Source organism: Lineus longissimus, chromosome 5 (assembly GCF_910592395.1).
Source record: "Lineus longissimus chromosome 5, tnLinLong1.2, whole genome shotgun sequence".
NCBI lineage: Eukaryota > Metazoa > Nemertea > Pilidiophora > Heteronemertea > Lineidae > Lineus > Lineus longissimus.
This window is the reverse complement of record NC_088312.1, coordinates 22,475,979-22,496,611: the sequence shown is the minus strand read 5'-3', so window position 1 is coordinate 22,496,611 and position 20,633 is coordinate 22,475,979. Positions and strand designations below refer to the sequence as shown.

Sequence of the window (20,633 nt, the reverse complement as noted above, 5' to 3'; positions counted from 1 at the left end):
CAGGCCGAATCAGTCCTGGCTGCTCCACCGTGTTGACAACATGATGAGAGAGCTGAGACAGTTACAGCCAGGCCGAATCAGTCCATGTAAACCATGGGAAATTTTAGACTTTAAAAAAATATATCCTGACCACAACTATCTTGGACCATCACAATCGTTCCCCCTAAGTAAAGAATCAGTTCTGAAAACCATGATCCCAGAGACATGGTCCACCCTGTAGAAACATGGTGCACTACATGGGGAGAGTACACATCCAGATCAGACAAATTACGCCTGGTAAAGGGGCATGGCAAATCCAGCAAAGACTTGGTACACTCTGTAGCAACACTGATGGTGCGCTATGAAGGGGAGGGCACATCCAGCAAAGACTTGGTACACTCTGTAGCAACACTGATGATGCGCTATGAAGGGGAGGGCACATCCAGCAAAGACTTGGTACACTCTGTAGCAACACTGATGATGCGCTATGAAGGGGAGGGCACATCCAGCAAAGACTTGGTACACTCTGTAGCAACACTGATGGTGCGCTATGAAGGGGAGGGCACATCCAGAAGAGACATGGGGTACCATGTTGAACCTGACACACAAGTCACAACTGTCACTGCATCTCTTTGAAGAGTTTCACAACGTATAAAATGACCTGGTACATGGACTCTTCACCTACTGATCAGACTGACCAGTGGGTCAGTTCTACAAGGTTACACCAGAGACATAGTCACAAGCATGGTATGCCAGACTTGACTTGAGGGACGGTTCTGAAAGGTTTGGTCAACCTTGTCCCAACATTGTCCCCAAAAGACAATGTTGGGACACCCCACAGATATGATGAAACAATGGTCTTCTTCTTATATACTTGGACACAGTCATCATATTGACCACTCTGCCAATGGGGAGGGGAGGGCATAGCAACTTGCTCAGGCTTCTCACTTGGTGAGATACTTAGCTTGCCCTGTCACAGACAAAACATACAAGGAACCTGATTCAAAGGAATCCGAAGAGCTAGGTATTTCAGTTTCTCGAAAGGTCATGCCAGTTCATGTAGAAACACAATTACGGAATTCTCCGTGGAATCACCTAAGGCCCTCTTGCGTAGTAACTAGCAGTTTTAATCACTACACTACGGGGCTCCTCAAAGTCAGGTTATTAAACAAATGAAATGCAAAAAGATTTTACAAGTAATTTCAAAATTCATATATGTTTATTGATTCGATCTACTTATTTACAATGTAATATTACAAAAAATAACTATGAAGTTGTCAATGAATCTCCTGCCTGGCCGGGATTAACACATCCAAAACAGAGACAGCTGCCTCACTTACAGATTGTGATGTATAACACTACACTGAGAACAAGCAACCAAGGCCCTTAAACATTCTGTACCAAGTTAACAGTCGTCGGAAAGAAGATATGCAATGATTGGAAAATAGATCCCTGGAGACACAAAAACAATGGAATTAACATACTGTATTTGGTTTTGGCTAATGTCTTCTTGACACACATATGAATAGTTAGCAGAATTATCTCAATTATTTAGAATTGCTGCAAAATCACCATATCATCAGCCATGTCACAAATGAGATACATCGATTTATAGGCCTACAGGATATTTCCATGCCTGGCTGGTATTAAAACAAATCATGACAATATGTGATCTGCTCAGGCAATTATAGGCTGACCTTAACTTTTAAGAGTCAAAAACAGATATACAATGGTTACACTGTTACTTGATTTCCTTCTCAAACACTGAACACCAGGCTCTGGCTTCACCAGTCTAAGTCCCTTTCGAAATACCAAAGAACTTTGAGATATCATGCACATGGTCATTTGCTGCCATAAAACATGTTCATTTTGGATAGACCAAGGTTAAAAACTTATTTGTCCAATGGTCACAACGTCATAATAAACCTGGCCTTTCTGTTAATTTTGTGGTAAATAATGCAGGGGTCATACATCGGTGAAACTTGAGTTTTCATAAGAGTACATAAGCTTATATGTGACCCACCACGGCAAAATGAGTCGCATGTCGCACAGAAGATGAGCCTAAAATGACACCAGGACATAATAAAAGAAATTGATATACTCAAATTTCACAAAAGGCAGACAATAGTGAAATGAACAACCAGTCCATCTCAACCTGTCAAGCTCGAAGCGACATGCGACTCATTTTGCTGACAAAAAAACTGCATGAAATGTACAATTTTACATACAAGCGTCTAATGAGACTGATAAAATCAAAAGGCCTTACAATTGTTGAACGTCAAAAAGTTCTTCAGAATGGGTTGCCAAATTTCTGTTTGTTGCCTACTTTCAAATGAGTAAACATATGAGTCTTCAAATGAGTGCTCCTGTTAAACCTCTTGCCACACTCCACACATTGAAAAGGTCGGATATCTGTGTGGAGCCTCATGTGTACATTCATATTGCTTTTTGCACTGAAGGTCTTCTTACAAAATGGACACTGAAATGGCCTAGTGGCAGAGTGGATTTGTTCATGCACGTCTAAGCATGCTTGGCTTACAAATACGTCAGTACAAATTTTACAGGAATAATCCTTACCAACTCGAGTCTGTGAGGTGGGGAGGAACGGGTAACAGAGCTGAAATTATAGAAAGTTTGACACAAGATATTAGAATCAATAATCTTACGACTGATTTAAAAGAAACATGATTATGAAGCACAGAATCTGAAATTAAACAGGTCACCAAGATTTGGTCTTTCAGAAAACTCATAATCGACGCTGAAATTAGGAAATAATACAAGAAAACAGAGAAACAAACAATAGACTTGTGGACTAGAGTCCGTTTCATTTGATTCATGAGACCCACTAGGTATTACCCTGAAAACCGACATGTTGACCTGTCAGACTGAACGCCCTCCAACAGTACAAGCAAAAGGGGTGACGAGGTAGTGAACAGCTCTCTCGCCTCAGGAAGGTCTGAATGCTTTTGTAAGAACACAGAAAGGATAAGACATTCTATGGACAATACTTCTCCAGCCAAGATTTTAATGAGGAATGGACTAAACCAGCCAATTAACAAAACTGACAACTCCAGTTGGACATCTATCAAAAACTCAGATGACATAATGTCAAGAACTCGACTAGTTCCAATTCACTATGAATATGATAACTTGTGCAAGAGACCACATTATGATTGGATCCAGAAGGTGAAGAAACTGGGACGGTCAGATACTAGATGTATCAAATCAAAACCCAGCTGAAAAACTACTAGAAATGAACACCAAAATATGCCTGAAGATAATTCGTCTCAGTACCAATCGGAGGTCAAGACAAGGGACTTATCAACGATATGCAGCATTCTATAATCTCACAATAGTCAACCATGTCTTAAGTATGCTCCAAGGTGATATGATTATGCAAGGCGGTATCATTCTCAAACATCTTCCTACAAACAGGACACTGCGATAGGCCCATCTTCTCAATTTGATGTCTCATCATATGCGTGCGCAGATGGGAGCCATCTTTGAATGATTTCCCACATTCTAAACAATCGTATGGTTTCTCGCCAGTGTGGACACGGATGTGTTTCTTCAGATTACTATTCTGGTTAAAGCCTTTATCGCAGTAACTGCATACAAATGGCTTCTCTCCGCTGTGGATTCGAATGTGCGTTTTCAACTTGTACTTGCTGGGGAATCGTTTTGGGCAGAACGGGCAGCCCATTGACCGCTGAACACCACGAACGGGGCCAGGTTGGTAGTTCAAGTCAGGGAGAGTCATGTCACAACTTTGGTCTCCCTGAAATTATACAATAAGATTCAATGAGTTTGCTACCAACAGAAGGAGATGAATTTTGAAAACTGTAAAAGTATATAGATCTGAAAATGCTGGATAGACGTATATAAATGCCTGAAAATGTTGGATAAACATACAAACTGTAAAGCTGGCTGACAAAGTCTGATATACATAGAAACTGAAACTAAGCATGAAGTTTCTGAAATTGCAGCGAAATACTTCGAATACTGAACTGACCACCTAGAATATTTAACAAGCCACAGAAGGAAAAATCATTAGACCTACATGTTGGCAATCAAAAATGAGAATTTACAGTAGTTTACAGATTTCAGAAATCCACCACCATAATCAAGACACCGATTCAATTGCTATTGCCAATTTGGCTTAATATGATTCGCCAAGTGAGCATTTCTATTCGAAGCGTCCGAGAACATCTTTCCACAAATCAGACAGCTGAATGGTTTCTCTCCTGTGTGAATTCGTTCATGGATGGTCAAGTTGCCTTTCAGACTGAAGGCTTTCCCACAGTACGAACACTTGAATGGCTTTTCACCAGTGTGGATACGCATGTGCCTGCCCATTCTGGTCTTGGTTGTACAGAGTTGGCCACACACAGCACATATCAGATGAGCGTGGACACGCACGTGAAGGTCCATTTTAGCCTTGGAAGAACAGGCTTTACCACATACAGTACACTTCAAAGGATCATTGCTACCGCGCTTACAGCCACCTCTAGGACGAGAAGATAACCCACATCTCTGAAAGTAGACAAAGGAACAACCATGAACTAACAATGCTTAGAAGACCTACAACCACAAAGGATCAAGAAAATTTATGTTCAAGACCCAACGGTCGTCTAATGTTCTGAAAATGACAGAAAAGCCAGCATTATATGTTTTGTTCAAATGCTTGACCTTGTGATTTGACAGATTAGAATTGCCATGAACTTGCCACCCACATCTCAGATAAACATATGGTTTCTCTTCGGTATTTCTTCTTCTTCTTCTTCAGCGTTCGCTCTGCACTTGGAGGGGTCATTCTCCTGGGAGTAATCCTCCTCCAAGGCGGGATGAGCATATCCTGCGTGCCACTACGGTTAGGCGCCAATTGGGTTTATTGGCCTAGTGGTCCGACTTTGGCGAGAGAGATAGAGTCCACGCAAGCTACTCATGTTTCTCACTTGGTGGGGTCTTAGCTTGCCCTGGCATAGACACCAGGTGCAAGGAACCTCGGTTTTGAGTCTCATTCGAAGGACTGTGAAGAGCCAGGAATTTTAGTTCCTTGAAAGCCACGCCGGTTCATCCAGACATACGATCATGGGTTCTCCCCGGGATCGAACCCGGGCCCTATTGCGTGGTGGCCAGCAGTGTAAACCACTAGGCCATAGGCTCCTTTTCTCTTCGGTATGAATCCTTTAATGAATGTTCCTCTTGCCTGTATAAGAATTCTTATCCACCTACACCCTAGGCACAATGTGACTAATCATATGTGTCTTCCTATGTGAACTATCACTGAACCCCTTCCCACAAACAGGACACTGAAATGGTTTCTCTCCGGTATGGATGCGGACATGCTTCTTCAAGTTGCCACTCTGACTAAAGCATTTTTCGCAATAGGAACATTTGAACGGTTTTTCACCAGTGTGGATACGCATGTGCCGTCCTATCTCTGCCTTTGAGGGAAACAGTTTTCCGCAAACGCGGCACTCAAAATGCTGACCAGAGGACAACCAAAACGCCTGAAAGTAGACAAAGGAACAGCCATGAGCCAGGAGGACGAAGGGAGCAAGACATTTGACGTTCTAAGAACAAAATGTCATCACGTCGCCTGAAAATAACAGAAAAGTTCATGTAGCTGTTGACATGACTACGAGGACTTTGAGAAATTCATGTGACTGGTCAAGTGAGCATTTCTATTTGAACTATCAGAGAAAGCTTTCCCACAAACGTGACAAGTGAATGGCTTCTCTCCTGTGTGAATACGTTCATGCTTCGTAAGATTGCCTTTCTGAGTGAAAGTTTTCTCACAGAAAGAACACTTGAATCTTCTCCCGAAGTGATCCGTTTGTAAATGTTCGCTATTCCCATGGCCATGAACAAAACTTTTATAGGACTTTTCCTGGCGCCAAGTGCCGCGAGGGATTGACCAGTTGCCTAAACCAGGCATCTGCAAGTAGAAAGAAGATGGTGCGACTTAATGGTAGGATTTGAATTGATGGGTTTTGTTAAAATTACGAATTACCAGCAAAATGCAGGAAGACAATAAAACCCTGAAAGCCAGAATTCCTAGTGTAGTAAGTGTAGAAAAAGAATTTACATTGACACTGCAAGGCATATAAAGAGTTTCATACGAGATTTTTCGCAGGGGGTTGTTTTGCGAAAAAAATAAGTCCTAATGTTTTCAAAGACATTTTGATAGAGACTGATACTGAGACACCATCAACGTGCAAGGAGAGGCTTTTTGTCCGTCAAACTACTTATGAGTTACATATGTAGTTTTAGATGCACATCTATTTGAAAACTGGTTGTGAATGACTTCCCGCAGATCCGGCAAACATATGGTTTTTCTCTCGTATGAATCTTTTCATGAGTTTTCAATGTTCCTTTCTGCGAGAAGGCCTTTCCACAGCAAGAACACTTGAATGGTTTTTCACCAGTGTGGATACGCATGTGTCTTCTCAAGTGAGCTTTGGAGGGACAGAGTTTCTTACAAACAGCGCAAACTTCAGGACCAGCACCACCGCTCTGACGAGAAAGCAACCAAGGAACCCGCATCTGAAAGTAGACAAATGAATAGCCATGAACCTATGGTACACGAGAGGACAAAGTGGTGAGCAAAAATAGCGTTTAAACAAGAAGTGTCTAAAAGACTATCAAGAGTCTGAAGAAACCCGGAGTCATATGTTGAGTGCTGATTGCTGGAAAATATTGAAATGACCCAGATCTACAAGTATTTGAAGCAATACCAGAAAGAAGAAAACATCATTGAAGACATGGACTTTGAGGGACGACAGACAGTGCCAAGAATTATTGATAATTTGTATCATACAGCACCAGCAGAAAACCTCTGCCCACAAGCCAGATATCCAAATGGTTTCTCTTCTGTATAAATCCTTTCGTGAGTTTCAAGGTTTTCTGAGCAAAAGCTTTCCCGCACTACCAGCACTTGAGCACATGGCAGTTGCTCAGGAAACCAAATGAGAAATCCTGTGTTTCCTAAAGTGGGAAGGATCAGAGAAAGCCTTTCCACAAATGTCACATTTATATGGTTTCTCTCCCGTGTGAATCCTCTCATGCCTCATGACATGAGGTTTCTGCCTGAAGTCTTTGCCACAGTAAGAGCACTTGAAAGGTTTTTCACCAGTGTGGATACGCATGTGTGATTTGAGTGCGTCGTTCGACGGCAAGACTTTCTTGCAGATAGAACAAGAATGGAACTTAAATCGCGGAGAATTGCTTGCAAGCCAAACATCAAGAGGTTCTTGGATCTGAAAGTAGAAATGGGAAGATCTCTTACACATAATTTGGCAATACGAGTCAGCCAGAGGAAACAGGCCCAAAGACAATATTTTGGAACATCTTTGCCATGAAAAACTGCAACCAGCGTGCTGTCCATTAAAGTAGTTGAATAACACCTAAATGAGAATATTAGTATGATCATTAAAGGTAGTATGTAGGAAGAAGCTCTCAGATCAAGTTACACGAAATTACCTATAGTGGTCTCTTCCATCTCACAGTACATCGAAACTACATTCGAAAACTCTTTCCACAGAAAGAAAAACTGAACAATTTTTCACCAGGCTGTAGTCAGAGGTGTGATTCTTATCACCCAGAAAACCAAACAACCTGACAATAGACATAAGAATACTCCACAATCCTTCCATCTATATCACGACCCTAGAATTGAGGTTTCAGATGGACAAACCGATGTGACTTCAAAGTTCCACTCTGCTTGAATGCCTTGTTACAAATGTCACATCTGTATGGTTTCTCTCCTGTATGGACCCTTTCATGGAGTGTTACGTGTCCTTTCTGATTGAAAGCTTTTCCGCAGTAGGAACACTTGAATGGCTTTTCACCAGTGTGGATACGAAGGTGCATTTCTACATGTGCTTTCGAGGCAAACCGTTTGCCACAAATGTGACAATCAGAAGGACACCAAGCGGTTTCATCCCGACCTGATAATGAACGAATCTGAAATTAGACAAAGAAACAGCCATAAGCGAAAGTGACAAACTCAGAATTAGATTTACTATTCAGTAGTGAAGACCACAGACACACAGGACTTCTGAAACAAAAGACCACAATGAGAAGTATTGAGCCCAAGAAAAGAAATCAAGAGAGGTTGCGCTTTTCCATGAAGTTTGAAAATAATTAGCTTCGAAAGTTTTTTTTGCCAGTGTGGTCCTGAAACAAATTTCAAGCGTAATGCAAATAAAGCAATCTTTGTCACAGAGAAGGCAAGTAGTCACTTGTAATGGAATAGACCCAAATGGGTTCATCAGCTTGGTTTAAAACAGTCCAGTGGTTCCGATATCACAAGTCCCCTGATCACTCTACTATTCATCCAGGATCAAAATGCTAATGTCTCCGCTTGAAATGCACAACCTTATGTGCTTTCAAGCTGCAACTTTGGTTGAATGCTTTGCCACAAATGTCACATCTATATGGTTTTTCTCCTGTGTGGATTCGCTCATGCCGCTGCACTGGATCTTTTCGACTAAACCCTTTCCCACAATAAGAACACTTGAAGGGTCTTTCACCAGTGTGGATCCTGAGATGAGCTTCAAGTGTGCTTCGTTTTTGGCAGAGTTTACCACAGATTTGACAGGCATGAATGTTACTGGTGACAGCTGAACCCTGATAATCAAGTCCAGGAATCTGAAAGTAGAAAAGGGTTACCCATTACTAATCATTTTAGAAAGATATTTTATTTAGGGATCTCCCTCAGGTGTGTCGTAAGGTGGGCAGCCATGCTTGACTTGACAGAAAACCGTTTCCCACAAATGTTACAAGCAAATGGTTTCTCTCCTGTGTGGACTCTTTCATGGACTTTCACGTGAGCCATCTGACTGTAGGCCTTGCCACAGTAAGAGCACTTATAAGGCTTTTCACCAGTGTGGAGGCGGATGTGAGCATCGAGTGTGCTTTTTGAGGTGAACGTCTTGTTACAGAATGAGCAAGTCTTGGAGTCACGTGCCAGGTGAGGTTTACGGCTGCGTGGCACCTGCAAATAGAGAAAGGGAGGCCCATTAAGGGTTGGCTCTCATAGTGTTGCAAAGAAATGATAATAAAGCCACTCCCTCATCAACGTTGAACATTCAGATGACATATTTTATGTCTTCTGATATGAGAATGATCACTAAACCGTTTCCCACAAATGTCACAAGCAAATGGTTTCTCTCCTGTGTGGATTCTTTCATGGACTTTCACGTGACCCATCTGTTTGAAAGCCTTCCCACAGTAAGAACATTTATATGGTTTTTCACCAGTGTGGATTCGGGTGTGAACATTGAGAAGAGTTCTCGTGCCAAAAACCTTGTTACAGAATGAACATGTCTTAGCCTGGAGGCCCCCACACGGGCGGTGCTTGTCAGACAACTGCAAATAGAGAAGGAGGAGAGACCCATTAAACATTGGCTACCATGGATGATAACCCTGGCCACAGTCAGAACAACTAAAGTTTTCGCCAGGGTGGATCCGAAACATGATTTTCCAGACAACCTTTAGAGATAAAGGGCTTATCACATGCACAGTATTAGAACTTTCATGGGATTCAACTTCAATCGAACCTGTCCTGCTGTTCAGAGAAACCTGCAAGTAAACTATGGGAAATCCATTTAGGGATGACGAATGCTTTCCATCACTATCAACTAACACAACTTCAGCAGATTCTGAAAATTGAGTTTCTCAAACCTGTCGTACAGCAAAAGTTATAAGAACATTGATATGACCAGCACTCACTAGCACAAAACCCCCTCTGAAATGCTTATTTTTGGTCCAATTTAGAAAATTCAAAGATCCGCAGGGAGTTGCAACAGAGATCTTTATACTCCAGCTCTCAAGTGTACCATTAAGTAAGAGGAAGAGGCTATATAATGTGTCTAAAATCGGAAATTTGACATCTCTGTCAGAAAGAAATGAAGAAGTCACAGAGAGACCTAGATATGGAACTCGAAGGATAGAGGGGAATATGAATTCCTCACGTGTTTCCTTCACAGCTTTTGGAAGGGGGAAGGTCAAGAAAATTGGCACTAGGGCCAATTTTCTATCTCCCTCCTATCTGCTGAGTCCAATGAGCAGAACGAAAAACGCCTCAAAACTTCCTTCAAACTATACTATGTGCTCTGAACATTCAAATGAACCGTTTTATGCTGCCTCAACCCCGAAATATCAGAAAATCTCTTCTTACAAACAGGACATTCGTATGGTTTCTCTCCTGTGTGAATACGCTCATGAGTTTCAACATGCTGCTTCCTACTGAAGGCTTTACCACAGAACGAACACTTAAAAGGCTTTCCAACAGCATGAGGCCGAATATGTCCTCCAAGACCTGCTGAGTTGAATGGCTTAACAGAGTAAGAGTTCATCAATGATAACGACGGATTCCTGGAACCCAGAGTAATGCTCCACCGGGACACCTGAAAGTAGAAAACGAGAGATCAGTTCAGAGATAGCTGATTACGCATTTACTGATCGAGCACTGTAAACACAAGTCTAGCAAATTCCAAAATAAGTCTTTTCCAATCTAGAGTTGTGAGAAAAAGTAACAGAAATAAAAAATTTCTGTTACGTCATTTCATGTGGACCACTCTATGTCTGATATACGACGAATGATCACTGAATCTTTTCCCACAAATTTGGCACTGATATGGTTTTTCTCCTGTATGAATACGCTCATGAGTTTTCAAGTTTCCTTTCGTAGCAAAGCCCTTGCCACAATACGAACAGCTGAATATTTTTTCACCAGCGTGCATCCGAAGATGAATTTTGAGGGAACTTTTCAACTGGAAGGACTTGTTACAGTAAGGACATGTCAGAGGCTTCAGTGGTGAGCTCCACCCTGCATGCAAACCAGGAGGCCGGCAATACCGAGATATCTGCAAATAAAAGAAAAGGGTGGACCAATTTAGTATTTTGAAGGCAAGACAATGGCCTAAACCTGTCAAGACCAGACCAACTTGTTTCGGAGGACAAACTGAAAACAGAATAATGGCATAAGACACTCATGACTGATAAAAGGTCCTATCTTGTCCAAGGTGAAGACTAAGATGAGCATTTCTGTTTGAGCGGACAGAGAACGTCTTCCCACAAATATGACAGTCATATGGTTTCTCTCCTGTGTGAATCCTTTCATGAACTTTGACAGAACCTTTCTGCGAGAAGCCTCGTCCACAGTAAGAACATTTGAATGGCCTATCACCAGTGTGGATACGAACATGGTCCTCTAATCTCCCTTTTGTCTTGAACAATTTACCGCAAATGTGACATTTTGGACGATTCCCATGTCCAAATAGCTGACCAGGAATCTGAAATTAGACAAAGGAACAGCCATGACTTGGGGCCAGGAATGATTCAAAACATTTTAATTCAAAAATTAAAATATCTTAAGTGCCATTAATTGGTGTTTTCTGTCACCGATATCAAAACAGTAGCCAAGTCTATACTTGTTACCATTGATATTTTTTAGTGTCACTATCTCAATTGTTGTGTAAACCCAAATGCACATCTCGATTTGACTTATTGGAAAAGTTCCTCCCACAAACTTTACAATCATATGGTTTCTCTCCTGTATGAATCCTCTCATGTATGTTAGCGTGGCCCTTCTGAGTGAAGCCACGCCCACAGAACCTGCACTTGAATGGTTTTTCCCCAGTATGGGACCTGAGATGCGCGTCTAGATGCGATTTCTTGGTGAATGATTTACTACAGATTGAGCACTTGAAAGGTTTCAGACAATTCCCAGTGAATAGTTGGTTAAAATGAGACATCTGAAATTAGAAATCGGGAATCAATTACCATGATGTGAAAGATGTTCGAAGTCTCCTCCCCGAACAGGAAGATTTTGTCTCTTTTCTACTTTTAAAGACAAGTCTCTGCTACAATTTGAACAACAATAATCTATATTTGGTCTCCACATTGTGCGGGGGTCACCAGTCAGATTAGCTCACGCATGAGCTTTCAGATGTGACCGAGTCCGCTATTTCGAAGAATCGTCATGATCGCCAAGCTTGTGATAATCCCGTCGCAGTTCAGTCTGAAATGCTTTTCCGCAGATATCGCAAGAATATGGCAAAACCGGCGTCGCGTGAGCTCTCATGTGAGCTTTCAACGAGATTTTCTGGACGAAGCCGAGTCCACACGTCTCGCATTTGAATGGCTTTTCTCCAGTATGATGCCGAAGGTGGACTTTCAAAGTCCCCGCCGTCGCAAACGTTTTCCCACAAATGTCACAATTCCGGGGTCGTTTGCACGGCCAACGCCGCCATGGCTGTAAAAGAAGAAAGCATCACTTTTAGCAGATTTTTCTCAAAAAAGCTTTAACACCTGTTTAATACAGGTCAGTTTGATACTTCCTTTCAATGTTGTAGTACCGGTACTGAGACTGAAATCTGAATGCTTATTCAAAAGACAACAATTTCCATAGCTAGACAAACTGCAGAAACTAGGGCAAGTAAGGAAGGAAGAAAACATCACGAAAGATAGCAAAGACTCAAAAATTTATTATATGCTGCTGTGACACCAAATTCATCTGAAAGTAGGGCTACGCACATTGTGCTAACAGGTGTGGAAGTCAACTTTAGAAAGGCCTCTGGATGGGTAAATGAATTCAATGGACGCTTCTATGCTACTGTGACACCAAATTCTTTAGAGAGTAAAAGACTTGTCACATTGCGGTACCAGGTGTTGGAGTCAAGCTTAGAAAGACCTCTGGGAGGGTACACGAGTTCGATGAACACTTATCATATGCTGCTGCAGCGAGTTCATCTGCGTGTAAGATTTTCCGCATTCTTTACAAACATATGGCTTTTCTCCTGTATGCATCCTCTCATGAGCTTTTAAGACATTTTTATAAGTGAATCCCTGGCCGCACCAGCCACACTTAAAGGGGCGCTCCCCTGTGTGAATTCGGAAGTGCCTTTTCAGTGCCGTCCCCGACGAAAGATACTTTTCACATTCGTCGCATTGGTACGGCGTTTTTATCGTTTGACTTCTACGCAAGTGCCAGAGGCTTTCTTGGTGTGAGTAAACCATCTGAAAAATATGTACAGGATTTGTAAGAAGGGTGTACTTTTAAATGGCAGCGGGATGACCAAATCACCACAAGACATGTACGTGAGAAATACTGTCTTGATCTGAAAACATTTGGATTCAAAAGGAGAAATTGACGAACAAAAGACAACATCGACACAACCACAAAATACAAGTCATTTTAAGCACATTTTTCCTTGAAAGTGAGTAGGTGCTGGAACTTGCTAGCACTGACCAATCATCAGACTAATACATTGATTCAGAGCTAAATCCAAGATTTTCCTAGTTTTTTACAGACTCGTGAAGAAGAAACCACCTATTCCACAAAGATCATCAGAGGGCAGGGAATCGTTTAGAAAGGACACCCAGGTGCTCCATCAACCTCTTATGAATGAGAGAAACAAGAGAAAAGATCCAGATATCAGACATGGACAAGTCAAACCCCTATCATGCAAAAAGAAGGTCTGAAATCACTTTTGGAGTTCAGATCAACCACATGGTCCATCATCATCAGACATGGACAAGTCAAACCCCTATCATGCAAAAAGAAGGGTCTCAAATCACTTTTGGAGTTCAGATCAACCACATGGTCCATCATCATCAGACATGGACAAGTCAAACCCCTATCATGCAAAAAGAAGGTCTGATCACTTTTGGAGTTCAGATCAACCACATGGTCCATCATCATCAGACATGGACAAGTCATGTGAACCCCTATCATGCAAAAAGGAGGGTCTCAAATCACTTTTGGAGTTCAGATCAACCACATGGTCCATCATCATCAGACATGGACAAGTCATATGAACCCTTATCATGCAAAAAGAAGGTCTGAAATCACTTTTGGAGTTCAGATCAACCACATGGTCCATCATCATCAGACATGGACAAGTCATATGAACCCCTATCATGCAAAAAGAAGGTCTGAAATCACTTTTGGAGTTCAGATCAACCACATGGTCCATCATCATCAGACTTGGACAAAAAGAAGGTCTGAAATCACTTTTGGAGTTCAGATCAACCACATGGTCCATCATCATCAGACATGGACAAGTCATATAAACCCCTATCATGCAAAAAGAAGGTCTGAAATCACTTTTGGAGTTCAGATCAACCACATGGTCCATCATCATCAGACTTGGACAAAAAGAAGGTCTGAAATCACTTTTGGAGTTCAGATCAACCACATGGTCCATCATCATCAGACTTGGACAAAAAGAAGGTCTGAAATCACTTTTGGAGTTCAGATCAACCACATGGTCCATCATCATCACACATGGACAAGTCATATGAACCCCTATTATGCAAAAAGAAGGTCTGAAATCACTTTTGGAGTTCAGATCAACCACATGGTCCATCATAATGTTTACAAGACAGATTCCTGATCTATCAATCTTAGTGCTTTCTACACGTCTTACTAAGTCACTATAAGAAACTCTGACATGAGATCACTTTTTCGGTATAATCTCAATGCAACAGAAACTAGTTTAGTTACATGTTTTGCATTTCCTGAAGTTTCCACTGTCCTGAAATAATCCCTTTCTGATATTCGACCTCTATGCAGTCATGGCATTTCAACAAACGGTACAGTCATTCTGCCATCAGAATGGCCCAAGTTAGGGTGAAAGAGAACACTGAAATTAAAGTACGGTATGTGTCCTATTTCTGAAAAAATAAGTTTGTCAAGTTACAATGTGCCCAGCTACAGTGCGGAACTGGAGGGGGATTTCATGTTCAAATGATGGACTTTTTACTTTGAACAAAACATTCAAACAAACCTATGAAACCACCCACAAATATCAACATGTACCAAAATCCATCTTTGTTAGATCAAACTTGGCCAAGTCAAGTTGGTCCAGTTCCCTACACCTACAGCAGAACCTCTCTATCACGGATCCCATCGGGACTGACAAGTGCTGTCCTTAATAGAGAGGTGCCCTGATTAGAGAGGTCATATTGAATGGAAACAACCAATTTGGACCAAAACTAGTGTCCTTAAGAGAAGATGTCCTTGGAGAGGTGTCCGCTGAGGGAGGTTCCACTGTACTTCAATTTTCTGGGCGGTCTCAAGAAGATGACTAGTGAGAGCAATCCAGGCCCTTTTTTACCTACGCTAGGCCTACAATTATCCTTCTTTGGTTGTGGTCTCTTCCAAAACATGTCTGCTGCCTAAAGGCATTTCAGGTCACCGATCTCATTCAATCTAGAATCAAGCAGGATTAACAAATTATTTCAAGTATTCTCAAATTTAACAGCCGACATGAGTACCACCGCTTCAAAAGGCAACTGCTCCTAGTTTTACTCGTTAAAGTCGTGTGACTGAGTGACTGTGAAGAATAAGGAATATCTCATGTTTCAAATCAGCATCCAAAGACGATAGGTCTACACAGGCCCCAATGCATGCCATACCAATGAGCCCCTTGCTTTTTTCTCCTCATTTCTGCGGACTCACAATAGTCACTTTTTTCACTTTTAGTTTTTTAAAACAAACCAGGTCCTGTTTACGCGTTAGTGCAGCAGACATACTTTGAAAGATTATCTTCTCCCTGCTCCTGAAATGAAGATGCTGGGAAGTTCTGTGCCTCTGTGTTGCTGAAATGAAGATGCAAGAACAAATATCCCACCCTACTTCACAAAGACCAAGGCAGAATAGGCTTTTTACATTGCTGTTGTTTGAGCCAGATTCACTTCTGAACTACCTTTGGAAATCTTTCAAACATAATTGAAATTCTTGGTGACACAAAATTCCATTATTTCGACGGACATAACCAAAGTCATAGAATATCAAAGCATGGACTGGCCTCAAGTCTTTTTTAAAGTAAGGTAAGATTCTTGCTGACACAAGGCCTACGACGTGGATTGCCCTAACAAGCCATGCAAGAGAGACGAGCAGAGTTCAAGGAGTTGTGAGGGCTGTCTGCAGGGAGTCAGGCCGAAACCTCCTAACTGGTGTCATTACGATTTCACCTGATAATGTTATAAATACTATAAAGTAAAGTACCCAAGAAATCAAATGAAGCTTGGGCAAACATTCCTCTCTTTCTAGACATTTGCTGCTCTCTCAACTCCAATTGATCTACCGGCCTCTCCAGATTTGATGAACATGATGAAAGGCCAAAGAAAACCTATTCTATCTTTCTGACTCTGACATGTCTGAATAGTGTGCAAGACAGATCGTTTCTCTAATTGGTTACCAGTACTAAATACTAGTTTCAACATCTAAGTTTCTATTTCAAAACAAGGCATCAGAACATGGCAAATCTGTGGTTGAATTGATTTTCTTTTAGCCATCTCTAAAGAAATTTTACACTCCACCATGAACATACATATTTCCAGGTTTTTGTTGTTTCAAAATTTTCATGAACTCTTCACGTTCCAATATCAAAATCTACGCAAAAATTTGTAATGGTCATATTGCATGTATTGCCACACAACTTACATGTAGCCTACTTCACTGTTCCATCTGTGAAAAAACATCAAATGTACAAGTACATTTGAGAAATGTATTAGAGGCTGGGTTTGCTCATGGTGGTGGATCAAAAAACAACCCATCTGTGGTAGGTACCCAAAAACGTGCAGTTGATTTTCTATCATACAACAGGCTTAGCCAACTGGGGTAAGCAAATGATTTGGTAAGGATGAGAAACTTAACTCGAGGATTAGATGACAGATGTCATAAGCTTTTTTTCTCAAATTCACCTGGAAGTTTTAGAACAGATGAAGTTATTGTCAAGTTTTGCAAAGCGATGTCTGGTCCACCACAGATGCGTTGTCGTTGAGCTCAATCTAAGTGAGTTGGTTACAAAGTGACACATGTATCCTTCTCCAAGCACATCAAAGAATGATTTGGCATTTCATTAGGAATAATTTTATGGCTCTGTGGACTTGGACATATAGATATATGCATATTGCCCATGTCTTCTTTTCTTGTCAATCTCACTGAGATTGGAAGTCACTCTCCCCCCAGCATGTAAACACAACCACATAGGAAGCTTTGTTTCTCGATTCATGTAGTTCCCTTTGTACTGGTACAGTGGTTCCCGTAATAATATATTTGACGACTGCCAAAAGTTTATTTCTCCTGCGGATTATCAAAATATCTCTACAGAATATGGTTGTGTTTTCCATTTTCCATTTCAATTGGAAGGCCTCATACTCACTGCCTCAATTGATCGATTGAGCACTGTCTTGCCCGAGATAGTAAATGTAGGAATGATACCATTACACATGCAACTGTGCAAGTGAAACAGCAGAGATTGGTGGTGGATATGTCACTTTGTAACCCTAGTGTCAGCCCTCTTGTGATAGATGGAGGCAGCAGAAGAATCTCAACTCTCAGCTAGAACCAGGCAGAGGACTATCTTGTGTTCAAAGTCCTTGTGAGAACAACTTGTCCTTTGGGGCAAACTACCAATGGGTACAACTTGTCCTTGGGGACAAACTACCAATGGGTACAACTTGTCCTCAGTGAATGGACTGCCCTATGGAGACAGCTTGTTGTTGGGGTTACAGAGCCCCAGGCATATTTTGTGTGGGTGTGGCTGAAGGGAGTGCGGCAGTCAAAGACACACCTTTTCAAAAACTTACACATCATTTTTACAATCCTGAACTGCCTTTACCATCACAAGACTGCTGTCACTTCAAATATTAGAATTTTATCAAAATCGATCCCTACCTTTCCATCTCCGCCTTCCATGCTGCCACCTGGTGACATCCCTGCTGAACTAGGAATCGGCCCCGATACCGGCACTGGGCCTTGACTACTATCACTTGTCCCTGAACTGGGAGTCCCAGGTTTTATCACAGGCATTGGGCCAGATATTGGCACAGGCCCTTGATTACTAGTGTCACTGTCCATATATTGTAAACTGTCAATGTCAGGTTTCAAGTCCTCTGAAGCAGAAACACTGAGGGGGAAAAACGTATCACTAGATGTCATGGCAGTATCTCTTTGAGAGACGTGTTCACTAATACTTGACATAGTTCTCGGTGGAGTCATAGACGGTGACACAAGATACTTGGAAGGTGAAGGTGCAGCTTTTTGAGGAGTTGTAAAACCAACTTGAGACGAAGCATCAGAGGGAGGAAGGTGATGCAATCGGCTGGAGGTATCACTAAAAGACGGTGAGGGGCTGGCAAATCTTCTCTGAGAATAAGAGTCTTGTTCTGTCGATTGCGATTCAGTCATCGAGATGATGTTCGACAATCCGAAATCATGTTCATTGGAGAGGTCAAGTGTGGGAGGCGAGTCGGGGATTTCAATCACAGCAGCAGGAGAAGGACCAGTTCTCTGAAATAGGAAGATTTTGAAAATTGATGGACAAACTGTCTTGGTAATGAGCCCAACCAAGTCCTTGTGGAGATCTTTGCTGAACCTTATGCACTGCTTTCAAACTTGAAGCTTGCACTTCTTATGTGGCCCACCCATCCAATGCCACAGAGTTATTATCAGCAACTTAGAACTGGTTGTTGTGGACAATGCTGCAAACTGCGCTAATACTTACCGGTCTTTTCCTATAATTTTCATTCTGCATCTGTGACATCATACTCCTTTTTGTCAATTCATGTGACCGTTTCTCCAATTCATGGGATCGTCGTTCCAGCTCCAACTGTTCCTTTAACTCTAAATTCTCCTTCATGAGTTGATTTTGTAGCTTTTTAAGTAGATTATCTTTGATTTGAATTTGTTCTCGCGATATTGTCAATTCTGATCTCAGACGTTCTAAATCACCTCTATATCGAATAACGTCATTTTGCTTACTTAAAAGTTCACTTCGAGATTTTTCTAACATTTCCATATTACCAGACAAGTCTGATTGTACCCGTTGCAACATTCTCTCCTTGACAGAAAGTTGTGATTGTGCTTTGCTAAGAAGTCTTTCTTTTGTTCGAATCTCATCTTGTAATTTAGAAACCTCTTCGTTACCAGCGTCAACCACTGGTTTCATTTCTTCCAATTGTCTCTTTCGCTCTTTGATTTCTTTCTCCGCTATTTCAACAGAATTTTCTTTCACCACCAGTTCAGCTTGATATTTTGTGATGAAACTAAACAAGTCTGACCATGCCCTTGTGAGCACAGCACCTTTACAGTGAAGCTCCGTTTGCATGTTGACAAACGGGCTGTCCTCAGTCTCTTCTTCTTCTTCTTCTTCTTGTTCTTCATGTTCATCATCAGTAGGGCTCGACTCCTGAGTTGGAATGAAATCTTCTGTGTCTGCAACCGACATTGTGCTGTCCTTCATCATCACAAGAGAGAATACAAGTATCTTTTACTTCATTAGAGGTACTATATTGTTGTTTTTTTCTGAAATAGAAACAAGCATCAGAATTACTGTGAATACAGTGGAACCTCCCTTAGTGGACACCTCTCTATTAAGGGCAGTGGACACCTTCTCTAAGGACACTGGTCTTGGTCCTAAATTGGTGTTTTCCATTCAATTTAACCTCTTATCAGGACACCTCTCTATTAAGGACAGCACTTGTCAGTAATGGATGTCCTTAACAGAGAGGTCAACTGTACTGGCTGTCATGTTGCTTATTGGCGCATTTGCTCATTATTTTAAATTTTAAACATCATGTTGTATCATCACTTAATTTTGCTGAAAACAACATTTTGAAGTAAAGGGAAGATAAAAAGGACTTGTAAGTGATAAGCACACTTTAGCCTGGCTAAAGACTTCATACGTTTGTTGGTTGGGCTGCTTCGCCGGTAGCTAGGCCAGGGAAATTACATAACATAACATTACTCATTAGGCTCAGAGAGCAAATCTTTCTATGACAATGTCGATATGCTGTATTTATGAAAGTTACCAGGTTGTCTTGAAAAACCAAACCACGAGTAACCAAGTGTATAATGGGAATAAGCCAAAGGTATATTTTTCTCAACCACCCTGTAGTTGGTACGACCGCGACACATATCCTCGACTTGAAGAACTACAAATCTTTGAACATTTTTATATGTAAATTGTAATTGTTCACGATCATAAGCTGCTGTGTCAATTTAAATAGCTTAGCGAACACAACAATAATTACCCAGTTCAATGCACAAATAGAATATTCACCTTTACAGATTAGGCAAACACCGACCAATAATCAATGAAAGGCTTTTCTTTGTTGTTCAAATCGACAAGAAGCACACCGAACTGAGAAGACACCATGTTTATACACTACAGATATCCGGCAGGAGATTCGGACTTTGTATTGGTGTAACAAGAATCAATATCCCTTGGTGTAAGGGTCCTGATACCATAGGTTTTTTAACCTCATCCAGACGTCGTGGGATTAATTCTCACGAGTAAAGTCTTCCCACTGTCCAATGTGAGAGACCCATTTTAGGCAAGGTTTCAGGCCGGCAAGGGTACAGAGGGGTTTCCCTCTCCGGTCCTCAGGATGGCATCCTGATTTGATCTTCAGGATGGGTTTCCCCTGGCAATATTTGGTGACAATCCTATGGTACGCTTATGCCTGCTTAGCTTAGTAACTTGTGCAAGAGGAGTACACTCCGGACCGGCCTCGTTCCTCACCCTAAGGAGACCATATTTGGATGACGCGATTGGCTGCCTAGGGAGTCTAAAGAGGAGGAGCATGTGACTGACCCTGGTATTCGATGACGACAGTACTAATGAGCCTAG

At 41.6% G+C, this 20,633-nt stretch overlaps 2 protein-coding genes across 2 annotated transcripts; both read right to left on the bottom strand.

Moving 5' to 3' along the window:
- Window positions 1-2,480: 2,480 nt before the first annotated feature.
- LOC135488620 (zinc finger protein 768-like) lies at window positions 2,481-20,150 on the bottom strand. The gene is made up of 8 exons (XM_064773264.1): window positions 20,064-20,150; window positions 18,507-19,306; window positions 17,678-18,292; window positions 8,690-8,980; window positions 7,657-7,947; window positions 7,051-7,241; window positions 6,465-6,528; window positions 2,481-3,760 (listed from the first exon to the last, which is right to left on the bottom strand). Exons 2-8 carry the CDS (start codon window positions 19,245-19,247, stop codon window positions 3,347-3,349), a joined length of 2,607 nt encoding a protein of 868 aa, XP_064629334.1. The 5' UTR covers window positions 19,248-19,306; window positions 20,064-20,150; the 3' UTR covers window positions 2,481-3,346.
- Window positions 9,408-11,947, bottom strand: LOC135487682 (zinc finger protein 239-like). The gene is made up of 3 exons (XM_064771721.1): window positions 11,520-11,947; window positions 10,624-10,853; window positions 9,408-10,263 (listed from the first exon to the last, which is right to left on the bottom strand). The coding sequence occupies exons 1-3, from the start codon at window positions 11,742-11,744 to the stop codon at window positions 10,092-10,094; spliced, it is 627 nt and encodes a 208-aa protein (XP_064627791.1). The 5' UTR covers window positions 11,745-11,947; the 3' UTR covers window positions 9,408-10,091.
- Window positions 20,151-20,633: the final 483 nt, after the last annotated feature.

Coding starts and splice junctions, on each gene's coding strand:
- LOC135487682 (XM_064771721.1), bottom strand. CDS start 11,744: ATGTCTCATTTTAACCAACTATTCACTGGGAATTGTCTGAAACCTTTC. Junction 10,854..11,519: donor AGAAACCATATGATTGTAAA/GTTTGTGGGAGG, acceptor TTTTATTTGCAG/ATATCTCGGTATTGCCGGCC. Junction 10,264..10,623: donor CATACAGGAGAAAAACCATA/TCAGTGCCAAAT, acceptor TGGAAAGCCTTT/TAAGTGTTCGTTCTGTGGTA.
- LOC135488620 (XM_064773264.1), bottom strand. CDS start 19,247: ATGATGAAGGACAGCACAATGTCGGTTGCAGACACAGAAGATTTCATT. Junction 8,981..17,677: donor TGGAAGGCGGAGATGGAAAG/GTAGGGATCGAT, acceptor CTCTATTTGCAG/GTGCCACGCAGCCGTAAACC. Junction 3,761..6,464: donor TCCTGAAGTTTGCGCTGTTT/GTAAGAAACTCT, acceptor ATTGTATAATTT/CAGGGAGACCAAAGTTGTGA.